The sequence below is a fragment of the Rutilus rutilus genome (assembly GCF_951802725.1).
Source record: "Rutilus rutilus genome assembly, chromosome: 13".
Taxonomy (NCBI): domain Eukaryota; kingdom Metazoa; phylum Chordata; class Actinopteri; order Cypriniformes; family Leuciscidae; genus Rutilus; species Rutilus rutilus.
Window position 1 is genome coordinate 22,088,718 of NC_140218.1, and position 27,380 is coordinate 22,116,097.

Genomic DNA, 27,380 nt, shown 5'->3' on the forward strand with positions numbered 1-27,380 from the left:
AGATAACAAAAGGATGGGATACTACTTTTTTATTGAGCAGGACATTGGGTGTAAGATCATATTTGAAGGACCAGTAACAGCAAACATCATTTGATAATCATTTATCAGAACTTTAGTGAGGTACTAAGCCCATTGCAGGTCGAGCGCAAATGAAATTCAGCCCTGATTAGCACAGAAAAGCACATTAATAATCCTTTTGGCACAGAATTAAGCTTGCATTCCGACAAAACTGCTACAAAATAACTAGCATACTCCTCCACAAGAACGACAGATTGACAATACATACACTTGTCTAAGTTGTCTCTACTGTGACAGTGTGTACAGATTTGTTGACAGCCTCTTTTTACCTAATGAAGAAGTCGCCTGCTGAGTCTCCCCCATGAGAGTTTAAAATACCTCAAAGTGAAATGTTCTTCAAACTGTTTAGGCTCTGAAGGATATATTGAGACTACTGTCTGGGATGTCAGAGGGAGATCATTTAAAATTCGGAGAACACATTAATTAGGAGTAGGAGTACAATATAAATATATTTCCTGGGAATATTCCAGGTTAAACACAAGTTAAGCAGCTGTGGCATGCTGTTGTTTACCACAGAAAATCATTTCTCATCTCTTACTTTGTAAAAATGTGTGAAAAATGATGAAATTCTATGGGGAAATGGTTGGATTTCTGGTGTCGCACTTGCATTAGTGGATTTCTCTCAACATGTGTGGTGCGAAATGTTTTTCTGCAGTAATTGACATCATGTCACAGATGTTATTGATATAGCTTTACTAGTATTGAAACAGAATATTTTTGTATGTGGTTTTATGACACTGATTGTCAGTGTGATGTTGCACATATGTAAAAGTTTATACACTGAGGAAAAGACACAAATATCTAAAAGGGTGTAGATATGACGGCAGCAGGGAGTGGATATGGAAGTTCGATTTATTACTCATTACCATTCATGTCATAGCAAGCGCCTGTACTTACTGCATCAATACAGTGCACTACAATGCAGTAGGTATATCTACAGCCTAAAACTTCAGTACTACGATGCCAAAATACTCCAACAGTCTAAAATAAAATACTCGACAGGGTTGACAGTCATTCCTGAAGCTTGGTAAACAAATAGAGCAAAGGGTTGGGAGATCTAACTATGCTCTGTGTAAGGGATAATGTACAGTCAGCTGGTCATTAATGCAAAATAGACTGCTTATTATTACACGGCTATTGGCCAAATAAATAAATACTCTACCATTCAAAAGTTTGAGGTCAGTAAGATTTGTTTTTTAAGGAACTTAATACTTTTATTTAGCAGATATGCATTCAATTGATCAACAGTAAAGACATTTATAATGTTACAAAATATTTCTATTTCATATAAATGCTGCTCTTTATATGCATGATGGATATGCAAGGATCATGTGACAGTGAAGTCTGGAGAAATGGCTGCTGAAAAGTCAGCTTTGGCATCATAGTAATAAATTAAATCTTAAAACATTTTAAAATATTAATTTTAAAAGATTTTTCTATTTTAAATTACATTTACATTTACATTTATTCATTTAGCTGACGCTTTTATCCAAAGCAACTTACAATTGCTATATATGTCAGAGGTCGCACGCCTCTGGAGCAACTAGGGGTTAAGTGTCTTGCTCAGGGACACATTGGTGTCTCACAATGGATTCGAACCCGGGTCTCTCACACCAAAGGCATGTGTCTTATCCATTGCGCCACACCACAAATAATAAAAACTTAAAATAATATTAGCAATATTACTGTTTATACTGTATTTTTAATTAAATAAATGCAGCCTAGTTGGTATAACGGCATAACAGACATTTTAAAATATCTTATTGACCACAAACTTTTGAACGTTAGTATATGTGGACAAGTAATATTGTGGACACGAGTACGCTCACTACAGCGTACAAAACAATCGGCCCAGCAGCAAGATGAAGAATGAAACAATATTAAAGTAATATCAATAACTGAGATGAAAGAAGGCGCTGTCCTCAGTGATGCGAGAGACATGAAAGTAGCGCCGGTTTAGGTTACCTGGATGAACGGACTGATTATGCCATGGGTGACAGAAAATATTAGGAAATATCAGACCGCTAGGGTGGCGATCAACCAGTCAGAATCAAGTATTCCAGAGAGCCGTGTAATAGAAAAAGGATATCTATGCAGGTATGATTACATTCAAATACAAAGACGGCACAACTATACCAACTGTCCTGGGGAGTGGGAATTGTACCTTTATGCAGTCGCAGAGTGAGCTCTGAAACCACACTGAACCATTCCCGAGAGTGAACCGGGGCTGCACACACATAGCAGAGACTGTTTAACAGCCGAGGGACACAGCTTTGAAGTCACTTCTACTATGACCATTGAATTTGACGTTACCAAGACCTTAATACTTTATTCCAAGTCATTTTGTTATTTTACAGATTATTTGGAACATGCATTATTTTTTTCTCAAAGCTGTTTTCACAATTTAGAAAAATAAATCATATTGACAAGGGCATATTATATTCATTGTATGATTTTGTTTGCATTATCACTTGTTTGTTGTGTTATTTGATTGGTTTGCAACAGAATCATCAAGAAAAATCTCCAAAGAATCTGATTTATTAGGCTGACCCATTTGTGGACATTTGGCATGGGTGTGTTGTTTTCTTTCCCGTGAGATTCCTGTGGGTCTGGATTGGATTAGTCATAGCTATTTTTCAGATCTCTGGTTTCTATGCTGATTTGTAGATTTTGCATTAGAGTGGATTTACAGTAAGGCATGGCATAGCCCCTTCTCAGAGCCACCAACCTGTCTGAACCACTTTGTGGGGGGACTTCTGTATAAGTGTGTAGAAGCCCTCTGGCCCAAAATCTGAACCTGGAGATACATTTACAACAGACCTGTCAAATTTAAATCAGTCATAATGTAGAAATTTCACTTTTCCACGAGAATCAATGTATGTTATGATTGCATAATGATTATACACTGGCCGGGAAGCCGATATTTAAAAGTGAAGCATTTGTTTACCTCGGGGTTTGTAAAATAGGCCACGTGCACGCGCACGAAAAAACGAGATTTTGATTTCTTCCCCTTCTTGACGTCAAGACGGGGGAGGATATACCAAATATGGACACCGCAAACCTATGCCGCGGGAAAAGGTGCCATCCCAACCATCAGGGACTTGCCAGAAATTGAAAAGGTAAGACTGTGTTTTTATTGCTCTACTGTGGTTAACAAATAGCAGCTAACTGCTAATGCGGCTATTGTATGTAACGTTACCTTCGAGGTAAACACGGGGAATGGACTCTACGAATACTAGCCACATCTTTCGACTTTGTTTTACACTAGCAGCTACAGTAGTGACGGTACAGGAGTCCATGCTCAGTGGCTAAAACTGTTTAAATGCAAGTATGAAAACAATATACCACTAAACATTATTAGCCAAACTCATGCAAAACATGCAGTTTGAAAATAGCTTTCAGTTAGTGGGGCTTCTGTAAGAATGTATATGGCAATGGTGTATTTTTTCTTTTTTCTTTGGTTGTGATTACAATTTCACTAACAATAAGTACCGTCACATTTATTGAGCTATTGCAGTATTTTGTCTATGTTTTTGTACCGCTTGGAAGTAGTAAAATACATTCCTGCAACCAATCAACGCGCCCCTCATTTGCATTATTATAATGACCGTCCACGACAGCCAAAACATCGCATCAGATCTCGCGAGACAATAATGCCTTTAGAAATAAGGGTCTGAGGGGCTCTGTGTTGATTTTTTTTCCACTTTTCTTTTTTAGAAGTGCCTAAAATACTATAATAGAGCATTTGGGTATCCAAGGTAACACAACATTATGACTCCTTTAAGCACTGAATTGCCTTCCCATTGCCATTGCCATTGATCAAGGTGAATCACTGTTGAATTTTGTTCCAATTTGTGAACTGAATTAACGTTGATGCTTACAACATTGCATTAAATCATTCTTTCCCAGTGTCTTCATCAAATTTCAACAATGATTTATCAGTATTTTGTTACCTCTTTACAACATCTAGCATTAAAAGTTGTTTCAAAATTGTTTCAACAGTTTAGGGTCATCCAGCTTGTCCAGCTAGACTGCTTTAAATAGATTCATCCCAAAACATTCATAACCACAAAAATGTACAGAAATATGCTCTTAGTGTAATACCTTCATAAATATTATTTCTTTTCCAAATGCTCTCTTGTTCATCGGCTACTCGAGGCTCGGCTGAGATGGAACTCCTAAAAAAACAGGAATGCAAAAGTATTGAAATACTGTTCCTTCATGTTTATTCTTATCAGTGTTAATAGGCACATCACATTATCACTAGATGTCACTAGAGCCAGAGCAGGTTGTTTAATAACTAATACAATACAAAAGTGTTCACATATGAGGTAAATAATTAACCATAGGTCTTCACAGCTAAAACAGAATGTATAATAAAGTCCTTTAGGGGAAAAACACTTCAAACAGTAAGCATATAAAGAATTATAGTGTCTCTATGAATTACATCCTGTTTAGGAATAATAAGGTTCAAGATATTCAAGTGAAAATTGTTCAAAACATAACACATTAGACATACATCTGTCATAAATTCAGAAGTGTTAACACAAAAATTCTTACCCATCAGGAGATTGTCTGGCTACCATGTCTGCAGGGAGAAAAGAAAGTATGTTAAATTTACCAAATGTCTACCCAAGTCTGATTTCACATAGAAGATTTTACACATAAATACAGTAATATTATGTGATTAACACATATTGCAGACTGACCTGGGCATGTTGTGTGAGGATTTGTGGAGATATTTTGGTCCTCCAGACCAGCAGGGGTCTCTCCATTTACTGTTTGCTTATTATGCTTTGTAACACGCGTCATAGCTTGACAATAAAGTGCATTTGCCGCAGTGCTACCTTTAGTACTCTCTGAATGCTCAGCATCCACATGAGGAGTTTTTGACTCTTTATTCTGACCAGAGTTCTCCACTGTATTCTGCTCGTCTTCGCTGTCATCAAACTCGAACTTCTCACCAGTTTCCTCATCTTCATCACCATCATCTTCCTCCCCCTGTGGCTTCTGAGTCACACCAGGAACCATGGACTCTGAAATAACACAAGGGCTCAATTTAACTGACAAAAATAAGAAACACATTTTTACATTTCCTGGTTGCCACGGCATTGCTATGAAGTTGCTAGGGTTTTTGGGAGGTTGTTTGATTGTTACTATATGGTTCCTATGGTGTTCTGAATGTTTTTTAGTGTTGATAATATGTAGTTGTTCTGAACATTTGAGAGTACGTGTTCTGAGTGGTTTTCTGAGCACTCCTACTAAAGTGTTGGTTGTGATACCCAGTGGTTGTTTGAGTGTTGCGATGGTGTTCTAAGTGGTTGTTTGAGTGTTGCGATGGTGTTCTGAGTGGTTGTTTGAGTGTTGCGATGGTGTTCTAAGTGGTTGTTTGAGTGTTGTGATGGTGTTCTGAGTGGTTGTTTTAGTGTTGCGATGGTGTTCTGAGTGGTTGTTTGAGTGTTGCGATGGTGTTCTAAGTGGTTGTTTGAGTGTTGTGATGGTGTTCTGAGTGGTTGTTTTAGTGTTGCGATGGTGTTCTAAGTGGTTGTTTGAGTGTTCTGAGTGGTTGTTTGAGTGTTGCGATGGTATTCTAAGTGGTTGTTTGAGTGTTGCGATGATGTTCTGAGTGGCTGTTTGAGTGTTGCGATGGTGTTCCGAGTGGTTGTTTGAGTGTTGCGATGGTGTTCTGAGTGGCTGTTTGAGTGTTCTGAGTGGCTGTTTGAGTGTTGCGATGGTGTTTTAAGTGGTTGTTTGAGTGTTCTGAGTGGCTGTTTAAGTGTTGCGATGGTGTTCTGAGTGGTTGTTTGAGTGTTGTGATGGTATTTTAAGTGGTTGTTTGAGTGTTCTGAGTGGTTGTTTGAGTGTTGCGATGATGTTCTGAGTGGCTGTTTGAGTGTTGCGATGGTGTTCTGAGTGGCTTTTTGAGTGTTGCGATGGTGTTCTAAGTGGTTGTTTGAGTGTTCTGAGTTGTTTGAGTGTTGCGATGGTGTTCTGAGTGGCTTTCTGAGTGTTGCGATGGTGTTCTGAGTGGTTGTTTGAGTGTTGTGAGTGATGGTGTTCTGAGTGGTTGTTTGAGTGTTCTGAGTGGCTGTTTAAGTGTTGCGATGGTGTTCTGAGTGGTTGTTTGAGTGTTGCGATGGTATTCTAAGTGGTTGTTTGAGTGTTCTGATGATGTTCTGAGTGGTTGTTTGAGTGTTGCGATGGTGTTCTGAGTGGTTGTTTGAGTGTTGTGAGTGATGGTGTTCTGAGTGGTTGTTTGAGTGTTCTGAGTGGCTGTTTGAGTGTTGCGATGGTGTTCTGAGTGGTTGTTTGAGTGTTGCGATGGTGTTCTGAGTGGTTGTTTGAGTGTTGTGAGTGATGGTGTTCTGAGTGGTTGTTTGAGTGTTCTGAGTGGTTGTTTGAGTGTTGCGATGGTGTTCTGAGTGGTTGTTTGAGTGTTGTGAGTGATGGTGTTCTGAGTGGTTGTTTGAGTGTTCTGAGTGGCTGTTTGAGTGTTGCGATGGTGTTCTGAGTGGTTGTTTGAGTGTTGTGATGGTATTCTAAGTGGTTGTTTGAGTGTTCTGATGATGTTCTGAGTGGTTGTTTGAGTGTTGCGATGGTGTTCTGAGTGGCTGTTTGAGTGTTGCGATGGTGTTCTGAGTGGCTGTTTGAGTGTTGCGATGGTGTTCTGAGTGGTTGTTTGAGTGTTGTGAGTGATGGTGTTCTGAGTGGTTGTTTGAGTGTTGTGAGTGGCTGTTTGAGTGTTGCGATGGTGTTCTGAGTGGTTGTTTGAGTGTTGTGAGTGATGGTGTTCTGAGTGGTTGTTTGAGTGTTCTGAGTGGCTGTTTGAGTGTTGCGATGGTGTTCTGAGTGGCTGTTTGAGTGTTGCGATGGTGTTCTAAGGGGTTGTTTGAGTGTTGCGATGGTGTTCCGAGTGGTTGTTTGAGTGTTGCGATGGTGTTCCGAGTGGTTGTTGGAGTGTTGCGATGGTGTTCTGAGTTGTTGTTTGAGTGTTGCGATGGTGTTCTAAGGGGTTGTTTGAGTGTTGCGATGGTGTTCTGAGTGACTGTTATATTAGAAATATGGATATTTTGGATATTTGGATCTTTTTCTAACACGAACGCATCGCTTCACTTCAGAAGGCCTTTATTAACCCAGTATCCCCAATATATATAAACACTGTTCTGTTCTCTTTTTTTTTGTTTTTTTTTTGAGGAATGCTATATTTGTTAAAGTTCCGTAACAAAGTAAACAAGTTGTACAGACGACTCGTATAGATGGTTCAGGGTCAATTCTTTGTTTTGGGAGAAAATAACTTTGTTTATCGTGCACTTTCGACTTTATAACTTTGTAGAACCTTTACATTCACAAACAGCTATATTACACACTGCATGAAAAGGAATTTGAAACCTTAATAGGGGCACTTTAAGCTTTAAGCTGTTCCTAATCACCTCTAAGAGAGGGAATGGAACATGTTGCACATATTGCTTGTCAATTCATGATACTTTCTCATCTCTTAATTTACATTAAAAATACTTAAAATACATTGTTGTAGTAGTTTGAGTGTTGTGATGGTGTTCTGACTGGCCCACCTCCAAGCCTTGTTGTACATTATCACAAACATGGATTTGGAGATATGTGGATTTTCAGAATAGAGAACAACCCTGGGCCTGTATATCTATTTTATTTTGTGAGCATTGTGTTTATCAGTGTAAAAACAAAGCCACACAGCTCTAGGACCTGCCTGCTACAGACTGATTACAATGTGACTTAGTATGTATGATGTAATTTCACATAAAAAGCATAAAGACAACAAACAAAACATTTGGTCTTTATAATTCAGTGCACACTCTGTATCTAAGCAGCTACATTTGTATTCCATTATGATGCTGGATTGAGTCAAAGAGGAGGCTCAAAAATATGTTTTGACCATAACAGACATAACCCTTATGAGTCATAAGATTTGTTCAGAAAAACACCCAAAACTCACAAGCTTAAAGCCAAAACTCCCTCCCTCTGATAAAACACACCCCAAACATTGAACAGATGGACAAAATAGTACAGACAAAAACAATCTGTTACATGCACCAAAGGTATGAGTGTGTTGTGAGCTGAATCCGGTAGAGTAGAGTAGTGGCACAATATATCTTTTGTTGTAAACTACAAAGTCAAATTAAGCGACAAAAACATTGCATCACTTTTTGCCATTTTCTGACCAGTTGTTGGAACGTTACGTTTAGCAAAGGAGCCAAAGCACAGGGATAGAGATTACACACTCTGCACTGGACGGAGAAAAACAGATCATGTGAAGAGCAGGATTACACATGTGACCATATGGTCTCTATAGAGAATACTCAACTGAAAGTACTTCATACCAGTAAATGTTTTCACTTGCTCCCACTATGAAAATGGGTTGTGCATAGCAGCAGTGTAGCAACCAATTACAACAAAGAAGAAATGTCTACGCTCACATTTCTATGTTACAAATTTCCCTGCTTTAAGTGCCCTCCGATTTTTCCCTGGTGCACATTTACCTTATAAAATAACATGAATCAGTTACTCAAGTCAATATAAGCTCACATGACTTTAAAATGGCTCTAAAGGTCTGTAATCATGCAGTGCTCAGGTGCTCTATTCCCTTCAACAATCACTAAACCAACAAAACAATTGTTTACCATGCCTCTTGTCCTCATTCCCCTCACTCCAGCAGAAGTATGAGAACCTCTTAGACCCGGCCAGGTGGATTTTGGGTGAAACTAGAAATTTAAGCGATTGTCTCATGCAAGCAGTCTCCATGGCTTCAGGATAGATGTGTGTCAAGAGCAGTGTGTCAAGAGCAGGTGACATATGGTGGAAGAACTGTTCTGCTGCAGCATATGGTCAGTTACCTTGAGCGCTGCAGTTTTCCAAGCTCTATGGAGATTAAGAGGGTAATGCCGTATTCCCTCAACTAGGTAACTGTGTTTCAGAGTTCTACACACTATACTATTCTCTAATATACCACAGGTGACAGACAGAGGTCATGAACAGCTCTTAAACTGTCATTATGGTTTTCTTTGTTTGAAAAGCGCGCACCCTGATGTGTCATGCACAGATACCCATTGTTTGGGCCTTGTTTGTACCAGAGAGAGCAGTGAACAGTGTGATGTCACATGACGTACCTCCTAAAACATCTTGGCAGGACTACCAAATCATGACTAAGCACCACTGGGTTTGGAAGATTTGAATTTGAATCATACTATGTGGGTTAATGATGTATAAGAGTGTCCAAGATAAAGAAAATCTTCTAAAAATCTAGTTTAAAACACATATGCCAAGTTCTTGAATGTACTCGTCTCTTTGTATGCATGTTGGTATACCATTTTTAAGAAAAGTTTAGTTTGGTGTAATCACTGATTTAATTATAAATACATTTCATTTTCCTAACATCTTGAATACATGTGTGTGTACACACCTTAATTATTATGTTAACACATATATCATAAATATCCACACCACATGACATTTTACAACCTGAACTAACCTTGCCCTGTCATAAAACGTCAATTTATCTGATATTTTAAGAAACTTGACAATAATTATTCTCAGAGTCATAAGGGTCTGCAGCAGTAAAACTAAAACTATTAAAAAGTGATTTTGGTAACTGAAAAATAAATTAAATTAAATTAAATAAAAATAAAATATGAAAAACAAACATTAGAAATGTTGCTTTTGCAACTAACTGACATAAATGTTCAAGCTGAAATACAAAAATGACTAAAACTGAAGAAAACCAATTAAAGCTACATATAAATATAAAACACAAAAGCACATAACAACATTACTAAAAACTTAAAGTAAAATTAAAGCAAAATATAAAAGCTAATTTAAAATATGAATAAATTATATTTTAGTATATAAAAATGCTAAGATAATTTGATCTGCATGGGTTTTTTGGAATAAATTAAAGTGGTGGTAAAATGCCCTTTTCACAAGATGTAAAATAAATCTCTGATGTCCCCAGAGTGTGTATGTGAAGTTGTAGCTCAAAATACCCCACAGATATGTTTTATAGCATGTTAAAATTGTCACTTTTTGAGGGTGAGCAAAAACGCACCGTTTTTGTGTGTGTGCCTTTAAATGCAAATGAGCTGCTGCTCCCAGCAAAGAGGGCAGAGCTACAAGAGCTCCAGTGTGTTAGCAGCTGGATTACCTCACACAGACAAGAACTGAACATTTCAAAAACTTTTAGCCTTTTATGTTCAAACCGGAGTCGGACAAAGATGGAGAGACTCAAGAAGAAGTGACAACCTGTAGACAACATATCTGAATGGTTAGGTGATGAATTTATGTAGCTTATGAGTAGTTATCTTCTTGTCATTGATTAGCATATTTAGTCTTGATAATCTATAAATCTTGTTCCCGGGGGTGGGGTTTATGTAAATTTTAGGGTTAGTGATGTCAATAACCCGTGAGGAACGTCGTGTAGTCCCTACCAGCCATTTGTTGTAGTCCTTAAAAAGCAATTTCTTTAAAAGCAAATGTCTCCCTTTGCTTTGAACTTTGAGCGTTGTAACTTTGCAGATGTTGTTTATGCTCAAACAGCAACATTACACACTAACTAAAGTTAGAAAAGTGAAATCATAATTAACCACCCCTTTAAATAAGTTTTAATCATCTAACACATCAAGAAATCAACAAGCAGCATGAATGCATGATACATGTACTAACCTTTTTTAGGAGGGTTAAGAGATTCTGGAGATGCCATGAAGTTTAATATGTAGTCATGTCTGCACTCCTGTAAAAGAGAAATGTGTTAACATATTTACTCTAAAATGCTCAATCCAAAGTCCCTAAACACACAGGATATTCTATATGACAGTGAAACACAATACTGTAGTGTACTTTTGTTGTCCTATGTTGGACATTAGAGGTTACTAAAGGAGACAGGGTGAAAATGTTAAATTCCTCAACAGTGTGTGGCAGATCCAGGCATGCCTTATCAACTGACTCCTCACACAACATCTCCTCCCACATTTACTGGGAAAGACTCTCAGCATGTGTCAGAACAACACAACTCAACCGAGAGGAATGACCGGAGGGTGATACAAAGAAATGTGCAGGTTTAGTTGCGTCAGTACCGGTATATAGAATAAAATGAGATCACGAGAAAATGAGGCAATTCATTAACCACTTTGGATCTCTTTCATCCCTGTAGTAACGGCAAGGTCATGGAGTTTGATTCCCAGGAAACAAATACTGTCTTTGAATACACCATTGAAATAAAAGTGACTGCCAAACTTCACAAAAGTACTTGAAAAGAGTTTCTGTCGATCTTGTTTCCTGATAGATAACCCTACAGCTGGAGGTCAGTGTGTATGAATTATTCACTAGAAGGGCAGGGGCAAATAGACAAAGGAAAATAGCATCTTTCTCACTCGGAGAGAGCACTGCAAGGTTGAATGGTTGAGAGTAAAGCACACATAGTAAGAACTGCAAGCCCATTGAATGGCCTAGAAACTCCTTTCAAATAAATAACACAGGAATCACCTTGGACACAGGCACAATGAGAGAGGCATCTGGACCGCCACACATATTAACTCTCCATGCCACCTCTTTTCACAGACTTCTCCCTATTTTACACTGACATCATTCGCTACTTCCTGCTATGTAAATTCACAGTTAACCAATGCACTAGACAGCAAATCTGATCATGTAAAGTAAGACAAGCTTTTTCAATAAAAAAACTGTAGCCTTGAGGTTAAAACTGACCAACACGAATGGTTTGATCCCATGTGAGTCAGCTGATATCAAACCACTGGTAGGTAAGGCTGAAGGACAGACCATGATCTCTGCTCTCAGATTAGCTTTAGCAACACCGGACTGATAAATAGATGTAAGATTCATTTAAATATCACATACTGTTGTCATCCACTATTGCCATCAGGTGAAATATAGTTGTTTTTGCCAGCCATTCATCATAAGAGGCCAGAATTATAATAATAATATCAAATAATTATCACAGAATCTTCATATCACAAAAGAAAACTAAACGATTTTCAACATGTTCTTTATTATGAAATCAGTAATATTAGTAAAAGAATCAGATGGCACAAAGTGGACAGATTATTATGCACAATAATTTTTTTCATCTGAGAGTCTGGATGGTTTTTTATATTAATCTACAGTCTCACTCCCCCCCCCAGTGAGGCTTTGTTGCACTGTTATATTTTCATATGTAAAACAACATAAGCACTAATTTTTTTTGCTCTTATTCCAAAGAAAGACTTACTCACAAGCCTGGCTTTACGTTCCTTAAATGTCACCCCTCTGATATTGTCCTTATTGATCACAAGTTATCAATACAGATCCATTGTCATGTCTGCTCCCATCTTTGCGCAGTGCAGCCATCAGTGAATCTACAATTGATGACACCACTGTCTCTTCATCAGAAAGCACAGAAATTGTAAAGAGCTGATTTTAATTGTTTTCTTTTAGTGGAGGAACAAGTTCTGAGACTCCCAATGCATTAACTGACGCGGCTTCTCCGAAGAATATGAAAACTCTTCTCCCTCTTTCTTTTCCCTCAGTCCCTCCCTTTTTTCCTTTCTTTGCGCTCACTCCTTCCCCCTGCCGTACATCAGGAGTGAGCAGTATGCAAAAACTCAAAGAAACAGCCAGCCAATAGCAGATGATCAGGCCTGCACTCCCACCAATCACAAAAGAGCAACTTTCCTTTCAATAGTTCCTTGCTGGGGGTAGACAGCAGGAGAGGAATTAAAATGCTCATAATGAGTTGATTATCACATATAGATGAATAGACAGATAGACATTGTCATTCAAGGTTCTTTTACCAAAAACGATATTAAAATAAAGTCAATATTTTAGATTTATGTGGCAATTGTCTCTATTAGAATAAACCGTATTTTTGCCTTTAAGATCTTTATTGAAGTGCACCTTGGTATTAGCATCGCTTCACACGAGTTCAAATATTGTAAAAAATAAAATTAAAATTAAAATTACAAGATCAATAAGTTGACATACAGTATATTTTGTACATTTTTGTACATTTTTAACTCGTCAAAATAAGCTAAGCAATTTCAACTTTTTTTTTTTTAAAATAAAAGATTCAACGCATTTTTCAGTTTAAGTCAGTTTAATGTAATTTAAGTTGAAATTGATTGTACTTAAAAATTAACTTGGAGCTCAAGTAAAGCCTCGGCTTCGAGCCTCATCCAAGGACAGCAAGCCAAGTTAGTTTACTATTAACCTTTAAGACTGAATGAATGGCCAGGCGACCTAGCGACGTTCTTTTAGCAGTACAGCTATTTAACACCATATCATGATGGGAATCATCATTTTAAATATTGTGCACCTGATCAAGAACAGTGAATGCCTTGTGGGTTGATTTTAGACTGCATTAAAAACGTTTATATTAAAAATGACATTATATTAAAATTGCACAACCTATTATTTTTATGTCATAATAGGATTTGTTTATGTGGGCCACAATCAATGATCAGACGCACACTGACTTACCATAATACACTCCGTCTACAGAATTCCCTTTTCTTTTTTTATTTAAACGGACACCGCTTTGCACATGTAAGCATAACAGAGGTTGTAGTCGGAAGAATGGATAGATACATATTTTCAGGACACAAAAACAACAATCCGCTTCAAATGTGTCGACATTCAAGTCCTCCACCACGGATGAGGTTGTTTACGATCCGCATATCATCCAACTCACCAGAGGGCGCTATAGTCTCATCAACGGACTCAAATTTGTAGTTCGTGCTGCATCTCATACTCGTGTGTTTGTTTAGTGGACTACACGCTCACTGCCATGAAAGTTACACGAGTGTTTTAATTGTATATCTGAACCTTAATTAACGCAGTGAAGAGAATATAGGAAAATACCTCTTGAGTTCAACGCTTTCATTCCAAGCAACACAGGTAAACTTACATTTGTTTAAAGTAAAGAAACTTTTCTGTGTACTTCTACACGAATGACTTTTAAAATCATGTTAAATGTACAAATCCTGGAGATTTTCTAGTGGAAATTCAGCGATCTCTCCGCCAGACAGATGTGTGCGATATAAAGCCCTGAGTGTGCGCTGAACCCACGTGGTTTGATCGCGAGTCTGCGAGTCTTTTGTTCCGAATCAATCAAAAAAACGAGGAAGACGGACAGACATAAGTAGAGCATCTGAATCAGGAAATCTACTTGAATAATAAACGCATCTTCAGCACAACAGACCAAGCCGCAGCCACTTGACTTAACACGTCTATATTCCGTCAACTTAGATATTTGTATTTAAAGTAGAGGGGGGAAAGTTTTACTCAGGTGAGTTATAATATTCTCGATGTTTATGATTGCGGCTTCGGATGCAAATGCAGTATAGCATGCTAACACGGCTACGTCTGCATCATACACATCTGTAGACGTTATGTTTTTCGTAATTATGCACTTTCAATGGGACATACGTTGATGATTTGGACTTTTTTACGGGACGGGGGGAGATATAACACGTGGGTAAGGGAATAGTTTAGTTACTAGTCTGGTTGAAGCAGAGCGGTGCTAGTTGGCTAACCGGCAGCTGCGTTATAAAACATAACAAAGAAACAAATGGAGACTGAGTGAGACAGACGCGTTGCTGTTGATTCTTTTGTTACAGCGCTGCTAGTGTGTTAGCATAGCACTGGACCTCTGCTTTTTACAACACTTTATATTTATATTATCATATATACCTTGAAACCATGCCTTGACATTACTAATACGCAGAACAAGTGTGTGTTTTCTTAAGGATTCCTTCGCTGTGAGATAATTGGGAATTTGGAGCAGCAAGAGATTTGAATCATATTGACTTTGTTTCTTCAGTCGGATGTTTTCGGCTCGTTTGATTCTTCTTTCTGTCCTTTTATAGTCAGACCAGTAAAATCCTTCCCAACTACTTTTTTGTTGTTGTTTGTTTTTATTGTAGGATTTTGTACTATGCCACGCAAGAAGCAGACAGATGTGTCTGGGAACGGCGGATTGAAGAGAAAAAGAGGAGGTGGAAAGAAGAAGGAAAGGGAGTTTAGCAGTGATGATGAGTTTGATGACTTTGAACAAGAAAACACAAAGAAACCTGGGAAACCAGCAGCTAAAGCGGGTCTGCAGCCGGTCACTGTGGCTGATGATGTGAAGGAGAAGATTGTAAGGACATATTATTGCATACTTATTGCTTCTATCTACTGTATGCATATATACTAATGCACTTTATATATACACAAGCATATGATAAAGCAGTGGTTCCCAATTCCAGTCCTCGTGACCCACTGCTCTGCACATTTTGTAGGTCTCTCTTATCTGACACACTCAGTTCAGTTCATGGAGTCTCTCCTAATGAGCTGATGATCTGGTTCAGGTGTGTTAAATAAGGGAGACATACAAAATGTGCAGAGCAGTGGGTCACGAGGACTGGAATTGGGAACCACTGTGATAAAGTACAGAAGTTTTCAAACTTTGTATTGCCAAGGACCTCCAAACATGACAATCTTGTTAAAAAAGCTGCTGTATATTTAATAAGTATGGAGGCTTATTTTCCCTCAATTACATTTTCCAAGGTTATGTTGTCATTGTTCTCAAAATGCATTATTAAAATATTATTTGAAGAATGTTTACTTTGCGTTACTATAACGGTATCTTTTTCCCTTACTTTTAATGTTAGATGTATACACCTTCAAAATAATAATTAAAACAATAAACTAACACATTTACTTTGATAGCTTTGAAAACTTACATTTATATATGTTTTTTACCTGTTCCCCCAAGCACCCCCTGTGGTTCTTCAGAGCTCAGTTTGAAAACTGTATTAATTGATTGTTGATGGATTTCTTGCTTTTTCTGTTGTGCAGAAACTTGAGGTTCCCAAAGTCAAAGGTCAACTGCTTGTTTTTGGAGCCACCAACTGGGACCTGATTGGCAGAAAAGAAGTGCCAAAACAGCAAGGTACGATCATGCATGAGCCAGAGATATTTGGGTTACAGTATAGTTTGAGGAAAGTCTCGCCCAAGTGAGTCATCTGTGCTAATCCGTTAATGTGACATTGTGACACCAGGATTTAATTTGCACTTGGTTTTCTTTTGAAAATGTAGTTAAACACTTTTTTATGTATACAGAGATTTAAAGAAAATAAAAATCTGACATCCTCATATTGGCAATTTAAGATGAAGTGTTGGATAGTGCCATGCGTAGATGACGTAGACCTGTGCCTATGAAAGTGCTGTTTTATAAATCAGTAAATATGTATTTTCACTGTTTAGATCTTTATAACAACTAGTTAATTTATGATCTCAACAAAACATAGATATTGGTATTTAAAGGGATAGTTCACTTTGAAATTAATTTTTGATATGTTTTAGCTTACCTCAAGGGCATCCAAGATGTAGGTGTCTTTGTTTCCGCAGTAGTTTCAATTTTGATATTTTTAGGTCAAACCGTTCTTGTCTGTCAGTCTTATAATGCAGGTCTATGGTCACTGTCTCAAAACACAAGCACAGAGTCCAAATTAAAACAATTCCCCATCATAAGTACACATTGATGGCCTAAGACACGAAACGAGCGGTTTGTGTGAGAAAACGAACAGTATTTATATCGTTGTTATCTCTTGAAAACAGCACACGTCCAAATGATCTGACGGCGCGGGCGGGTATAGATATATACATAGATGTCGCCTTGGCTACGGTTTTGTTCCAATGAACTGCAGTAGCGAAGGCGACATCTAGTGTATACATGTATACCCGCCAGCGGGCTGGTATAGATATATACACTAGATGTCGCTTGTTACGTTTTCGTTCCAATGAACTGCAGTAGCGAAGGCGACATCTATGTATATATCTATACCCGCCCGCGCCGTCAGATCATTTGGACGTGTGCTGTTTTCAAGAGATAACAACGATATAAATACTGTTCGTTTTCTCACACAAACCGCTCGTTTTGTGTCTTAGGCCATCAATGTGTACTTACGATGGAGAATTGTTTCATTTGGACGATGGGGAATTGTTTTAATTTGGACTCTGTGCTTGTGTTTTGAGCCAGTGACCATCGACATGCATTATATGACTGACAGACAAGAACGGTTTGACCTAAAAATATCAAAATTGAAACTACTGCGGAAACAAAGACACCTACATCTTGAATGCCCTTGAGGTAAGCTAAAACATATCAAAAATTAATTTCAAAGTGAACTATCCCTTTAAGTTGGAAAGTCAAAATAGCAGTATTGTGAAATAATATTGTTACAATTTAAAATAACTGTTCTCTATTTAAATATGTTTAAAAATGTAATGTTTTCTTGTAATGGTAAAGCTGAATTTTCAGCATCATTACTCCAGGCTTCAGTGTCACATGATCCTTCAGAAATAATTCTAATATGCTGATTTGATGCTCGAGAAACATTTCTTATTATCAATGTTGAAAACAGAAGTGTTATTTTTTTTTGTTACAGCCCTTACTCTCACTTTTGATCAATTTAATGCATCCTTGCTAAATAAATGTATTATTTTTTCAAAAAATGTATTTGACTATTTAAAGTACTTGTTGGCTGAAAAGAGAATTTACACTTCTGTGTGAGATAAACAGGATTTAGTTGGCCGTAAATGATATTTTGAACATCAGAACAGGGACATTTTTAAATAAACCACCAACATCTCACACAGAAAACCTAAGATAAATCAGCCAGGTGCTGAAAATAACTTAACACTTAAAATAAGAAAGAGGAAGTGTGTGGGTTGCAGTCATTTGTAGAGCCTTCACTTTTGTTAGTGAGTATTCATGTGTATCTGTGTGTTTTTTTCCAGCTGCTTATAGGAACCTTGGCCAGAATCTGTGGGGTCCCCACCGCTATGGGTGTCTCAATGATGTCGAGATTAGCTGTGTGGTGTCTGGTCCCTGTGCTGCCCACAGTCTCATCATCACCACAGAGGGCAAACTCTGGAGCTGGGGTAAGTGTCCACACAACAGCAGTGTTTCAGCAGGTCTTAAAGTGACAGCAGCCTAATAAACCCTCTGCTGTCTGTCATTAATGTTAACCAAAGAGAAAATCACCCCCTGTTCTTGACTGAATAACTTGAGGCTTTAATACAGAATCATCTATATTAGATTTATGATTTATGCAGTGAAGACTGTCCAGTGTTTGTTTATTCAGTTTCTGAATATGCAGTATCTGTTAGACCTACCTGAAAATCTCAAAGCACTGTACAAATTACATGGGTCAAAAGCCAAGTCGGTACTGAAATTTTAAAAATGTGACGATACCAACATTTCCCTCTAGCGTTTTGAGCGCTGTTGAACAGATTTTTAAACACCTCTGGTTAGCCATTGCATTCACAAGCTCAACATATGTCTCTAATTGGCCATTGCGTTCACACGCTCAACATATATGTCTGTGATTGGCTACAATGATCAATGCTTCAAAAACATGTTGTCTTCACCGAGCGCTTACACAGATACACATGAGATCGTTTGAAAGCAGGCATCTATTAGCGGATCTCTAAAATATCCACTGATACACGGATCTCCTGATCGACGCCTGTGGGTTAACAATGGGTTTATGTAAAGATTGTTTTAAGTTCACTTAAATTAAGTTGTTATATTTTTTGAATGCCTATTAAATATTAAAATTAATAGCATTCAGTTCTACTGTAATGTTGAATGGCTAAAATTGAGAAAAGAATCTATTTAATAGAGACATCAGTATCAGTACTGTATCAATGCTACTGACCTTCATTCATAGTGCTTAGTAAAAAGATGCCTTTAAACAAATATTTAAAATATACCATCTTTGTTGTTTCTATATTATTTTGGAGATTCAGTGTGAAAGTATTACAATATAAAAATATTAAAAACGTATATGTTAGGTGTGCAGTAAAATGTGTAAAAAATTAATTTAGTAAAATTAATTATATAATTAACTTTTTTATCGATTGACAGCACTAAATTTAACTATTTTAAATTGTAATTTATTCTCGTGATGGCAAATCTGAATTTTCAGCACTCATTCCTCCAGTCTTCAGTGTAAGGGGTTTTACAGTCAAAGACCCAGAACCAGATATGATGAATGAAGACCCGGAGTCAGAATTATAATAAATTGAAGAAAAGATTTACTGAAGATAGTTTGCAGTTTCATCAGCAGAAGTCAGCTTCAAGACTCACACAGGAGTTTGTAGGCCCACCCCCCTTTAAAGTTACAAAGATCACAGCAATTATACCCTTCACCTTCACTACGTCCTCGCTTCAGGTTGCAGTTTCTGATTGGCTAAGAACATATAGTCTAAGCAAATTTCCACATGGATAAATAGGAGAGTATGTAGCCGTTAGTCAAGATAGTTGTCGCACGATTCCTAGATTTAGGTCTGCGGTGACCTTGGAGGTCTGAGAAAGGCGTCTTCGGGTCTGTTGTTGCATGACGAAGTGTCCCATAGCTCCTATACAAGACCTGCACAGAACATCCAACGCACGCACAAAAGCACTAGGGAATCGCAGTTTCTCTAAGGTTGAAGAGGGCCTGAGCTAACTATCATCAGGACAAACTACCAAAACATACTGATAATACATTCCCTCCTCAGGAAGAAGTACAGATACTATTCACTTTAGTTTCTAGAGAAATACACACGAAAGAGGTACAATTTTGTAAATCAGGTGAAGTCACGTATAGTTGGACCCCGTAACCTTAACTCGTCAGCTAGAAACAGATATATAGACAACACATGTTGAGGGTCACATCAGAATGTACCTAAAAGCAGCTGGTTAACACTCACAGCAAACATATGATTAAAAGTATATTTGAATGAATCACTCATTGAATATAGAAATGATTTATGTGGAAATGCTTATCCTTGATCATTAATCACTCATTAAATATACATTGAGGCAACAGTGGATTCCAATCCACCCCCTTCATCAGTGTCACATGATCCTTCAGAAATCATTCTAATATGCTGATTTAAAGATAAATAAACATTCTTTGAATGTAAACTTTAAAAAGAATAGCATTTATTTGAAATAGAAATCTTTAGTAACATTCACTGAACTGACAATATGTTTGAATGGTAGTGTATATTTTCCCATGTATGGTTCCTTATTTCTGTTCCTGGTCCCTCTCAGGTCGTAATGATAAAGGGCAGTTGGGTCATGGAGACACTAAACGATTGGAGGCTCCAAAACTAGTTGAGGGCCTGGGGGAGGAAGTGATCGTAGCTGCTGCTTGTGGTAGAAACCACACCATGGCTTTAACAGGTAGACAACCGTCTGCTAAATGCAAAGTGTTTGTCATATAATTTCAGTTATTATAATTTGTTGCATTGTTATAATGATAATGTAACTCCATTGTGCTGTTCTTATGCTTTGTATCACAGAAAATGGTACTGTCTACACCTTTGGAGAAAACAAACTGGGTCAGCTAGGTCAGGGCAATCAGACAGATGCTGTGCTCAGCCCTGCTACAGTAAGACTCTCCCTTGGTTTAATTAATTTAATGGGACTTCACTGGAACATGTTTATTGTGTTTTAAATGCTCTACAAAGCAGCTGCATTTATTTACCTACAGATCCAGTACAACGGGCAGCCGATAGTCAAAGTGGCCTGTGGCGCAGAGTTCAGTATGATTGTGGACTGCAAGGGGAACCTTTATTCGTTCGGTTGTCCTGAATACGGCCAACTTGGTATGCAACAATGTAGTCCAATGATGCTTGTTTAAAGGGATAGTTTACCCAAAAATGAAAATTGTCATCATTTAGTCACCCTTGTGTTGTTCCAAACCGAGTTTCTTTCTTCTGTTGAACCCATAAGATCATATTTTAAAGACAGTTGACGGCACCCTTTGACCTCTATAGTAGGAAAAAATAAAAAAAATACAGTGGAAGTCAATGGGTGCTGTCAACTGTTTGGTTACCAGCATTCTTTAAAATATCATCTAATGTGTTCAACAGAAGAAAGAAACTTGTACAGGTTTGGAACAACTTGAGTGAGTAAATTATGACACAATTTTTGGGTGAACTATACCTTTAACTGAAAAACATTTACCAAATGCATCAGTTTGATTATTCAACTTTGTGTTCTGTATCTAAAAGGGCATAACTCAGATGGAAAGTTCATTGCTCGTGCCCAGCGCATTGAGTTTGACTGCGAGCTGATCCCTAGACGGGTGGCCATTTTCATTGAGAAGACCAAGGATGGCCAAGTGCTTCCTGTGCCTAACGTCGTGGCTCGGGATGTAGCATGTGGTGGCAATCACACGGTGAGTAGCAAGTTTGTGGATTGTGGTGCAAGGCAGACATGGATGAATTAAGGCTGAATTATATTGTTGCTTTCACACAGCTGGTGTTGGATTCCCAAAAGCGTGTTTTCTCGTGGGGATTTGGGGGATATGGACGACTAGGCCATGCCGAACAGAAAGACGAAATGGTCCCACGATTAGTCAAGCTCTTTGACTTCCCAGGCCGTGGAGCGAGTCAAATATACTGTGGCTACCAGTGTTCCTTTGCTTTGAATGAAGCGGGTAAGCATGTGTTTCCTCCCTAGGAAAAAGACACTATTGAATAACCATCATGTATTTGTGGTTAATGCTTCTCTTTCCTCAGGTGGTCTGTTTTTCTGGGGAGTGACAAATACGTCCCGTGAGTCCACCATGTACCCCAAAGCTGTGCAGGACCTGTGCGGATGGAAGATTCGCAGTCTGGCCTGTGGGTAGGTAAAGGCAAAGGATCTTGAAAATGTCTTTAAAACATTTTGAAATGTTTGCAGAATGTTAATTAGATGTTGTCTATAATTCCTCTCAGGAAGAGCAGTATTATCATTGCAGCTGATGATAGCACCATTAGCTGGGGACCATCGCCCACATTTGGAGAGCTGGTATGTTTGTCTTCTGTTTAAGGCTTTGACTTGTTTTAAAAAATTACACAAAAGTTTGGGGTCAGTAAAATATATACAGTATTTTAATTACTTTTATTCAGCATGGATGCATTAAATGAATCAAAAGTGACAGTAAAGATTCAAAATATTTATAATGTTTCTACAAAAGAAGCACAACTGTTTTCAACTTTGATAATGTTTTTTTGAGCATCAAATCAGCATATTAGAATGATTTCTGATTTAGGATCACGTGACACTGAAGACTAAAGTAACAATGCTGAAAATTCATATAGGAATACATTTTAATAAGTTTTAATTTGTAATATTACTATTTTACAGTATTTTTTAACAAATAAATGCCTTGGTGAGCATAAGAGACTTCTTTCAAGAAATCTTACCAACCCTAAACTTTTGAACAGTAGTGTATATGGCTTTCAAATTTCTCATATTTAAATTTTGTATTTTAAGGGCTATGGTGACAACAAACCCAAGTCCTCCACCACTGCTCAAGAGGTCAAAACTCTGGATGGAGTGTATGCAGAACAGGTGAATTCTGCTGGCAAAAACGTGACTCGTATCCTCCCACAATTCTGTTCTCTGTGATATAAAGGTATGCAACTGAAAACTTTCATTTCAGGTGGTGATGGGCTATGCGCACTCCCTGGTTATTGCCCGACAAGACACAGAGCAGGAGAAGGAAAAGCTCAAGAAGCTGCCCGAATACAACCCGCGAACACTCTGATTGGACCCCATTCTTGTTTTCTCCAGGGGCTTTTTTTTTTTTTATGGAATGCCTCTGTTCACTAGGTCACCTGGGTAATCACAATTTGGTTGGGATGGGATTGTTTATTTTTTTTTTTTTTGGGGGGGACATCAAATTACATTTTTGAAAGACAATCCACGTGTCGGATTAAAGTATCAAAGAAGTTGCATTAACTGATATGTGTAGGCTCGGGTGTTTCAGAATGGTAATTGTGGCGTCACACGCCGGTTTTAATTTCACGATAAAACCAGCAACTGCTCAGAGCACTCGGGATTCCACTGGATCCATCCCCTTTACTTAAACATTCCTAATGGAAGTTTATCACAGATTGTTTTGTTGTTTATTTTTCCGTAACAATTACTGTGAGATCCATGTCTGCTCTCTTCCAAAAACTGGTGCTAAATCATTCTAATGCAGACTATCAATGGACTAATGTTAACTTAAAGACACACTCACTCCATTCTTGTGCCTTTTTAAGTGAGATGATTCAGGCTGAGGAAGTTCAGTTAGTCCTATGACATCTCAAGTGTTATGGGGCACTTCACCTTTTAAACATCACTTGCATTACTTCCAGCTCCATGTTTTCATCACCATAGATAAGAACATCATTTTCCTCAAATCAAGTAACTAATCGGTAAGATTTTTTTTTTTCCCTCCATTTTCAAGATACATACTTCTGTTAATCTAATCAGGGAAGTATTTTCAACTCCTATAATGCAAATGAGACATCAGCTGTGAGATTTTTATTAAATTAATTCTCCTTTTTCTAGAAATGCAAGTCTTAAATGTTCATGCCCTTGCTAGTGACGTAAACTACAGAAATGCTGTTCACGTGTTGATGTTAGCATGTTTTGGAAATAATGAACTTGATGTTGAGAAGAGTAGATTGTCCCATCATCAGGGACCACAATGTCTTTACAGAGCATTTTTTCATGCAATATGTTAAATACTGTGCCATTTCTTTGTTCACCTGGGCTTAAACTGTGATCACATTGTTATCTTTCATAATCCGTATGAAAGTCCATACAAGAGTCCATCCAGTTTGTGGGCGAGCAACAAGCTTATGTTTTATGTTCTATGAAAACAACAGTTTTAAATTGTGTACTTGCAAGAAATGTGTTGATTTGTTTAAGCAGTATATGTCCAGGAACTGGAATTTAAACTCCTATTTTGATTTCTAAAATGTTATTTTGTTTTCTTAATATTAAATAAAGGTTCATGTAAGTTGGTATATGTTGTTACACAGTATTTTTTTTACCCATGGATCTGATCTTTTATGTAGTTTTGTTTTTACTCAAGTTAGCAGGACAGTGTGCTGAAAATTCACCTTATATATTTCCATAATGCATGCTAGATCTTATGAACAATTCAGCTGTGCATGTTCCTTTTTTTTTTTTACCTCAATGTTTAATCAAAATATTATAACTGGACCTTCCAGTGAAACGACAGACTTCTCTCTGGTGACACATGCAGGGCTTTTCCAATCATTTAGTCCATTTAAACTTGTCCCTGCAAGCTCACATTCATCTGCCTCTACTTTTGAGTGCAACGTCCACATCTCAGCATTCAGTCAGCAGCTGATGCATACAACCATGTCAGCCCTACATTTTTCCACCCCAATATTCTTTCACACTTGATTTGTATATCACAATATTGGAGGAAATATCTGCTGCTACTTCAGTTTCATTGTGGTTAAGCAGTTTCAGTTTAAAATGTAGTTGTATATGAATTTATTTAAATGTAAAAACAAAACAAAAACAGCAAGAATTTAATCCTCGTCCTCCTCTTCTTCCTCATCCTGGTTGATCTGGAAGTATCGAAGCTCATAGCTTTCTTTGGTGTTAGCCACAACACGCAACCAGTCTCTGAGATTGTTCTTCTTTAGGTATTTCTTTGTGAGATATTTCAGGTACCTGCAAAGTAGATAAATACAGTGGAATATATGTAATAATGTAAGGTGCAGCTAAAAAAGAAAATAATGTTTGTCAAGATGTATCAAAACAGACCAACCTTTTGGAGAAGGGCACCTCAGAAGAAACTATGATTTTGCTCTTGCTTCTCTCAATGGTGACAACTCCACCTCCCAGGTTTCCTGCTTTCCCGTTGACTTTAATGCGCTCCTGTAGGAACTGCTCCTGTAAACACAAGCAAACAAGAGACAAACTCAGACAGCCTGTGGTAATCTGACATGTCCACAGTAATAATCACAAATAGGCTTCATAAGGACTTGATTTACTCACAAAGTTGGCAGCATCCATGATACCATCTTCAACGGGATGCGTGCAGTCCAGCGTGAACTTCAGGACCTGCTTCTTCTTCTTCTTCCCACCTTTAGAGCTCTGCTGCTTCCTCTGTAATTAATTGCACAAAATGTGCACTTTCAGTCTTGTGTCTACGACAGGCATGTCATTATCATCAGAATAACACAAATATTCCCTGTGAATGTGACTTCACGTCACCGGGTTCATTCAATAATATAACAATTGTCTTACGTATTGGGATATTACTTAAGTTACTTTATGACAGCGATAGAGATTAATATGCAAATTCGCGTGATTTGTGTACATGGAAATGAATGGAAACATCAGTTATTTTATTAACTTGGTCCGTGTGATCGAACTTACAACAGGCGCCATAGTGAGAAATTTCGTCGAAAGGAAGAATCACGACTGCGCAAGCGTGACGTCGCAGTGTTCGATTTGTCTGTTGACTTAAAGGAACAGTTCATCCAAAAATAAATTTGTCATGGGACCCGTCACATGACGTATTTCCTGTGTTTGGCCCATGGCCCCAATGTTCAAAGGGGCGTGGAGACCGCAAGTATGGGTTGACTTTTGATTACCATAATGGACACATTTAAAAAGCACGTAACGTTTTTACTGAGCTGAGGGAAAGTTTTATTTACATATTTTGTTTTTCAGTAGCTACTTTACACTTTAAAAAAAACTCTAAATATCTGTTCAGTAGTCGCTATATGTAACAGTCAACACGATTTAAAGGGATAGTTCACCCAAAAATGAAAATTCTATCATCGTTTACTCACCCTCAAGTTGTTCCAAACCTGTATGAGTTTCTTTGTTCTGCTGAACACAAAGGAAGATATTTGGAAGAATGTTTGTAACCAAACAGATCTCAGTCCCTACTGACTACCATAGTATATATTTTTCCTACTATGGAAGTCAATGGGGACCGAGATCTGTTTGATTACAAACATTCTTCCAAATATCTTCCTTTGTGTTCAGCAGAACAAAGAAACTCATACAGGTTTGGAACAACTTGAGGGTGAGTAAATAATGACAGAATTTTCATTTTTGGGTGAACTATCCCTTTAACAATGATACTTATAGAATTTAAAAAGCAGTTGCAAATGTGCATTCATCTCTGCACCAATTAAACGTTGCACTACCAAATTATAATATCTAATTAATTTAACGTACACTGGAAAGTTTTCCTCAACATCTCTTGATTTTGTGGCATGTGAGTTCCTGAACATGATGAATGATAGACACTTTACCGCTACAATGCGATATTAGAGATAGTGTGGATTTATGGTGCGTCTACAATCGAATATGGGATGAATATAGTATCAAAATGATTAACAAATAGATCCATTTGTACAAATAGAGACATTTTTGTGAATACAAATGTTTTCTTTTGTATTAGTGTATCATAATTTGCGCATGCAACAAAGAAGATGTGCGTTTGTGGATCAGGTGACACGCAAGCCAATCTCATTTGATTCATTTGGATTTTGAGACTTTCCTTTCTCGGTTTTTATGCATTTCACAACCCGCGCACACAAACAAGTACAAATTAATAGGCCTGGTACTAATTATTAATGCGTGCACAACTACCCATTTATTTGACAAAGAGCTGAGTGTGATGGAGATCACTTTGGAGGTGATGTATGATAAACTTACTGTTGTGTGATTCAGCTGAGAAGCAGTCTCATGTAGAGTAACGGCATAAAGTCTGGTCCACATTCTAGTCAAATTTAGCGCTTTTCAAATACACATTGTTTCAAAGCAGCTTTACAGAAAATCATGATAATGTTTATAATATCTGAATTTCTATATGCCTCTATTTATCAGATTAGAGCTGGGCAATGATATAGTTTACATTTTGCAACAATACAAACAATCAAGCAGTTGAGATCTGCTATATACATTATGCTGATACTGTATGAATGCGAATAAAGTTGGACATGCTTAAATATCCAACCTTATATAAAGAGCTGGGCAAAAATGTTATAACATTTTGCAATGAAATAAAAAATCAGGCACCTGACACTATTTAATTAGTTTCAGCTGCCTGATTTTTATATACAGTATATATATACACACACACATAATAGATAATATACTATATATATATATGTTAATATATATATATATATTGTTAAAAAATATGCTATTTTTAAGAAATATTTAAGAACAAGAAGATTTTGACATCAAAACAAGCACACTTAGTGCGGGTGTTTAAACTTATGCTTTAAATGCAATTTGTTTCATATCAAAAGGAACCTCTTGTATGTCGCTATGTTGTCAGTGTCCTCTTTACTCCGCAATGTTTTTCACTGCATGAGAAAACAGACGTGTGGTGTGAGAATGTGAGAACAGCGTCAATTACATGAGTTTGACACTCAAAAATGCTCAAAATTAGATTACAGAGCTTGCCAGATCAAGA

General features: G+C 37.6%; 3 protein-coding genes across 4 annotated transcripts in view; 1 reads left to right on the plus strand and 2 right to left on the minus strand.

The window, feature by feature from the left end:
• Positions 1-13,714, minus strand: part of LOC311302979 (uncharacterized protein) — a gene marked incomplete at its 3' end in the record, with an annotated part of 14,071 nt that extends 357 nt beyond the window's left edge. Inside the window, exons 1-6 of the mRNA XM_084429181.1 lie at positions 13,576-13,714; positions 10,768-10,834; positions 4,788-5,114; positions 4,639-4,666; positions 4,183-4,256; positions 2,215-2,305 (exon numbers count right to left, since the gene is read on the minus strand). Coding sequence (XP_084285307.1) covers positions 2,215-2,305; positions 4,183-4,256; positions 4,639-4,666; positions 4,788-5,114; positions 10,768-10,834; positions 13,576-13,578 — 590 coding nt within the window. The 5' untranslated portion in view covers positions 13,579-13,714. The remainder of the gene's footprint in view (positions 1-2,214; positions 2,306-4,182; positions 4,257-4,638; positions 4,667-4,787; positions 5,115-10,767; positions 10,835-13,575) is intronic.
• Positions 13,715-13,745: 31 nt separating this feature from the next.
• rcc2 (regulator of chromosome condensation 2) lies at positions 13,746-23,925 on the plus strand. Of its 2 annotated transcripts, none has more exons than XM_084429275.1 (13): positions 13,746-13,992; positions 15,021-15,235; positions 15,937-16,030; positions 17,881-18,024; positions 20,186-20,317; positions 20,437-20,525; positions 20,628-20,742; positions 21,151-21,317; positions 21,398-21,578; positions 21,661-21,766; positions 21,859-21,931; positions 22,400-22,477; positions 22,569-23,925. In XM_084429275.1, exons 2-13 carry the CDS (start codon positions 15,032-15,034, stop codon positions 22,671-22,673), a joined length of 1,488 nt encoding a protein of 495 aa, XP_084285401.1. In that variant the 5' UTR covers positions 13,746-13,992; positions 15,021-15,031; the 3' UTR covers positions 22,674-23,925. The 2 variants fall into 2 exon arrangements, with proteins under 2 accessions (XP_084285401.1, XP_084285400.1); XM_084429274.1 differs by lacking the exon at positions 13,746-13,992 and adding an exon at positions 14,093-14,383.
• Positions 23,926-24,407: 482 nt separating this feature from the next.
• Positions 24,408-25,415, minus strand: LOC311303042 (large ribosomal subunit protein eL22-like). The gene is made up of 4 exons (XM_084429276.1): positions 25,319-25,415; positions 24,935-25,045; positions 24,705-24,829; positions 24,408-24,607 (listed from the first exon to the last, which is right to left on the minus strand). Exons 1-4 carry the CDS (start codon positions 25,328-25,330, stop codon positions 24,463-24,465), a joined length of 393 nt encoding a protein of 130 aa, XP_084285402.1. The 5' UTR covers positions 25,331-25,415; the 3' UTR covers positions 24,408-24,462.
• Positions 25,416-27,380: the final 1,965 nt, after the last annotated feature.

What these genes read in the sequence shown, in the direction of transcription:
- rcc2 (XM_084429275.1), top strand. Translation starts at nt 15,032, where the DNA reads ATGCCACGCAAGAAGCAGACAGATGTGTCTGGGAACGGCGGATTGAAG. An exon ending in AGAAGTGCCAAAACAGCAAG is followed by an intron (nt 16,031 to 17,880) that starts GTACGATCATGC and finishes GTTTTTTTCCAG; the next exon opens with CTGCTTATAGGAACCTTGGC. An exon ending in CGCCCACATTTGGAGAGCTG is followed by an intron (nt 21,932 to 22,399) that starts GTATGTTTGTCT and finishes TTGTATTTTAAG; the next exon opens with GGCTATGGTGACAACAAACC.
- LOC311303042 (XM_084429276.1), bottom strand. An exon ending in TCATGGATGCTGCCAACTTT is followed by an intron (nt 24,830 to 24,934) that starts GTGAGTAAATCA and finishes TTGTGTTTACAG; the next exon opens with GAGCAGTTCCTACAGGAGCG. An exon ending in GAGGTGCCCTTCTCCAAAAG is followed by an intron (nt 24,608 to 24,704) that starts GTTGGTCTGTTT and finishes TCTACTTTGCAG; the next exon opens with GTACCTGAAATATCTCACAA.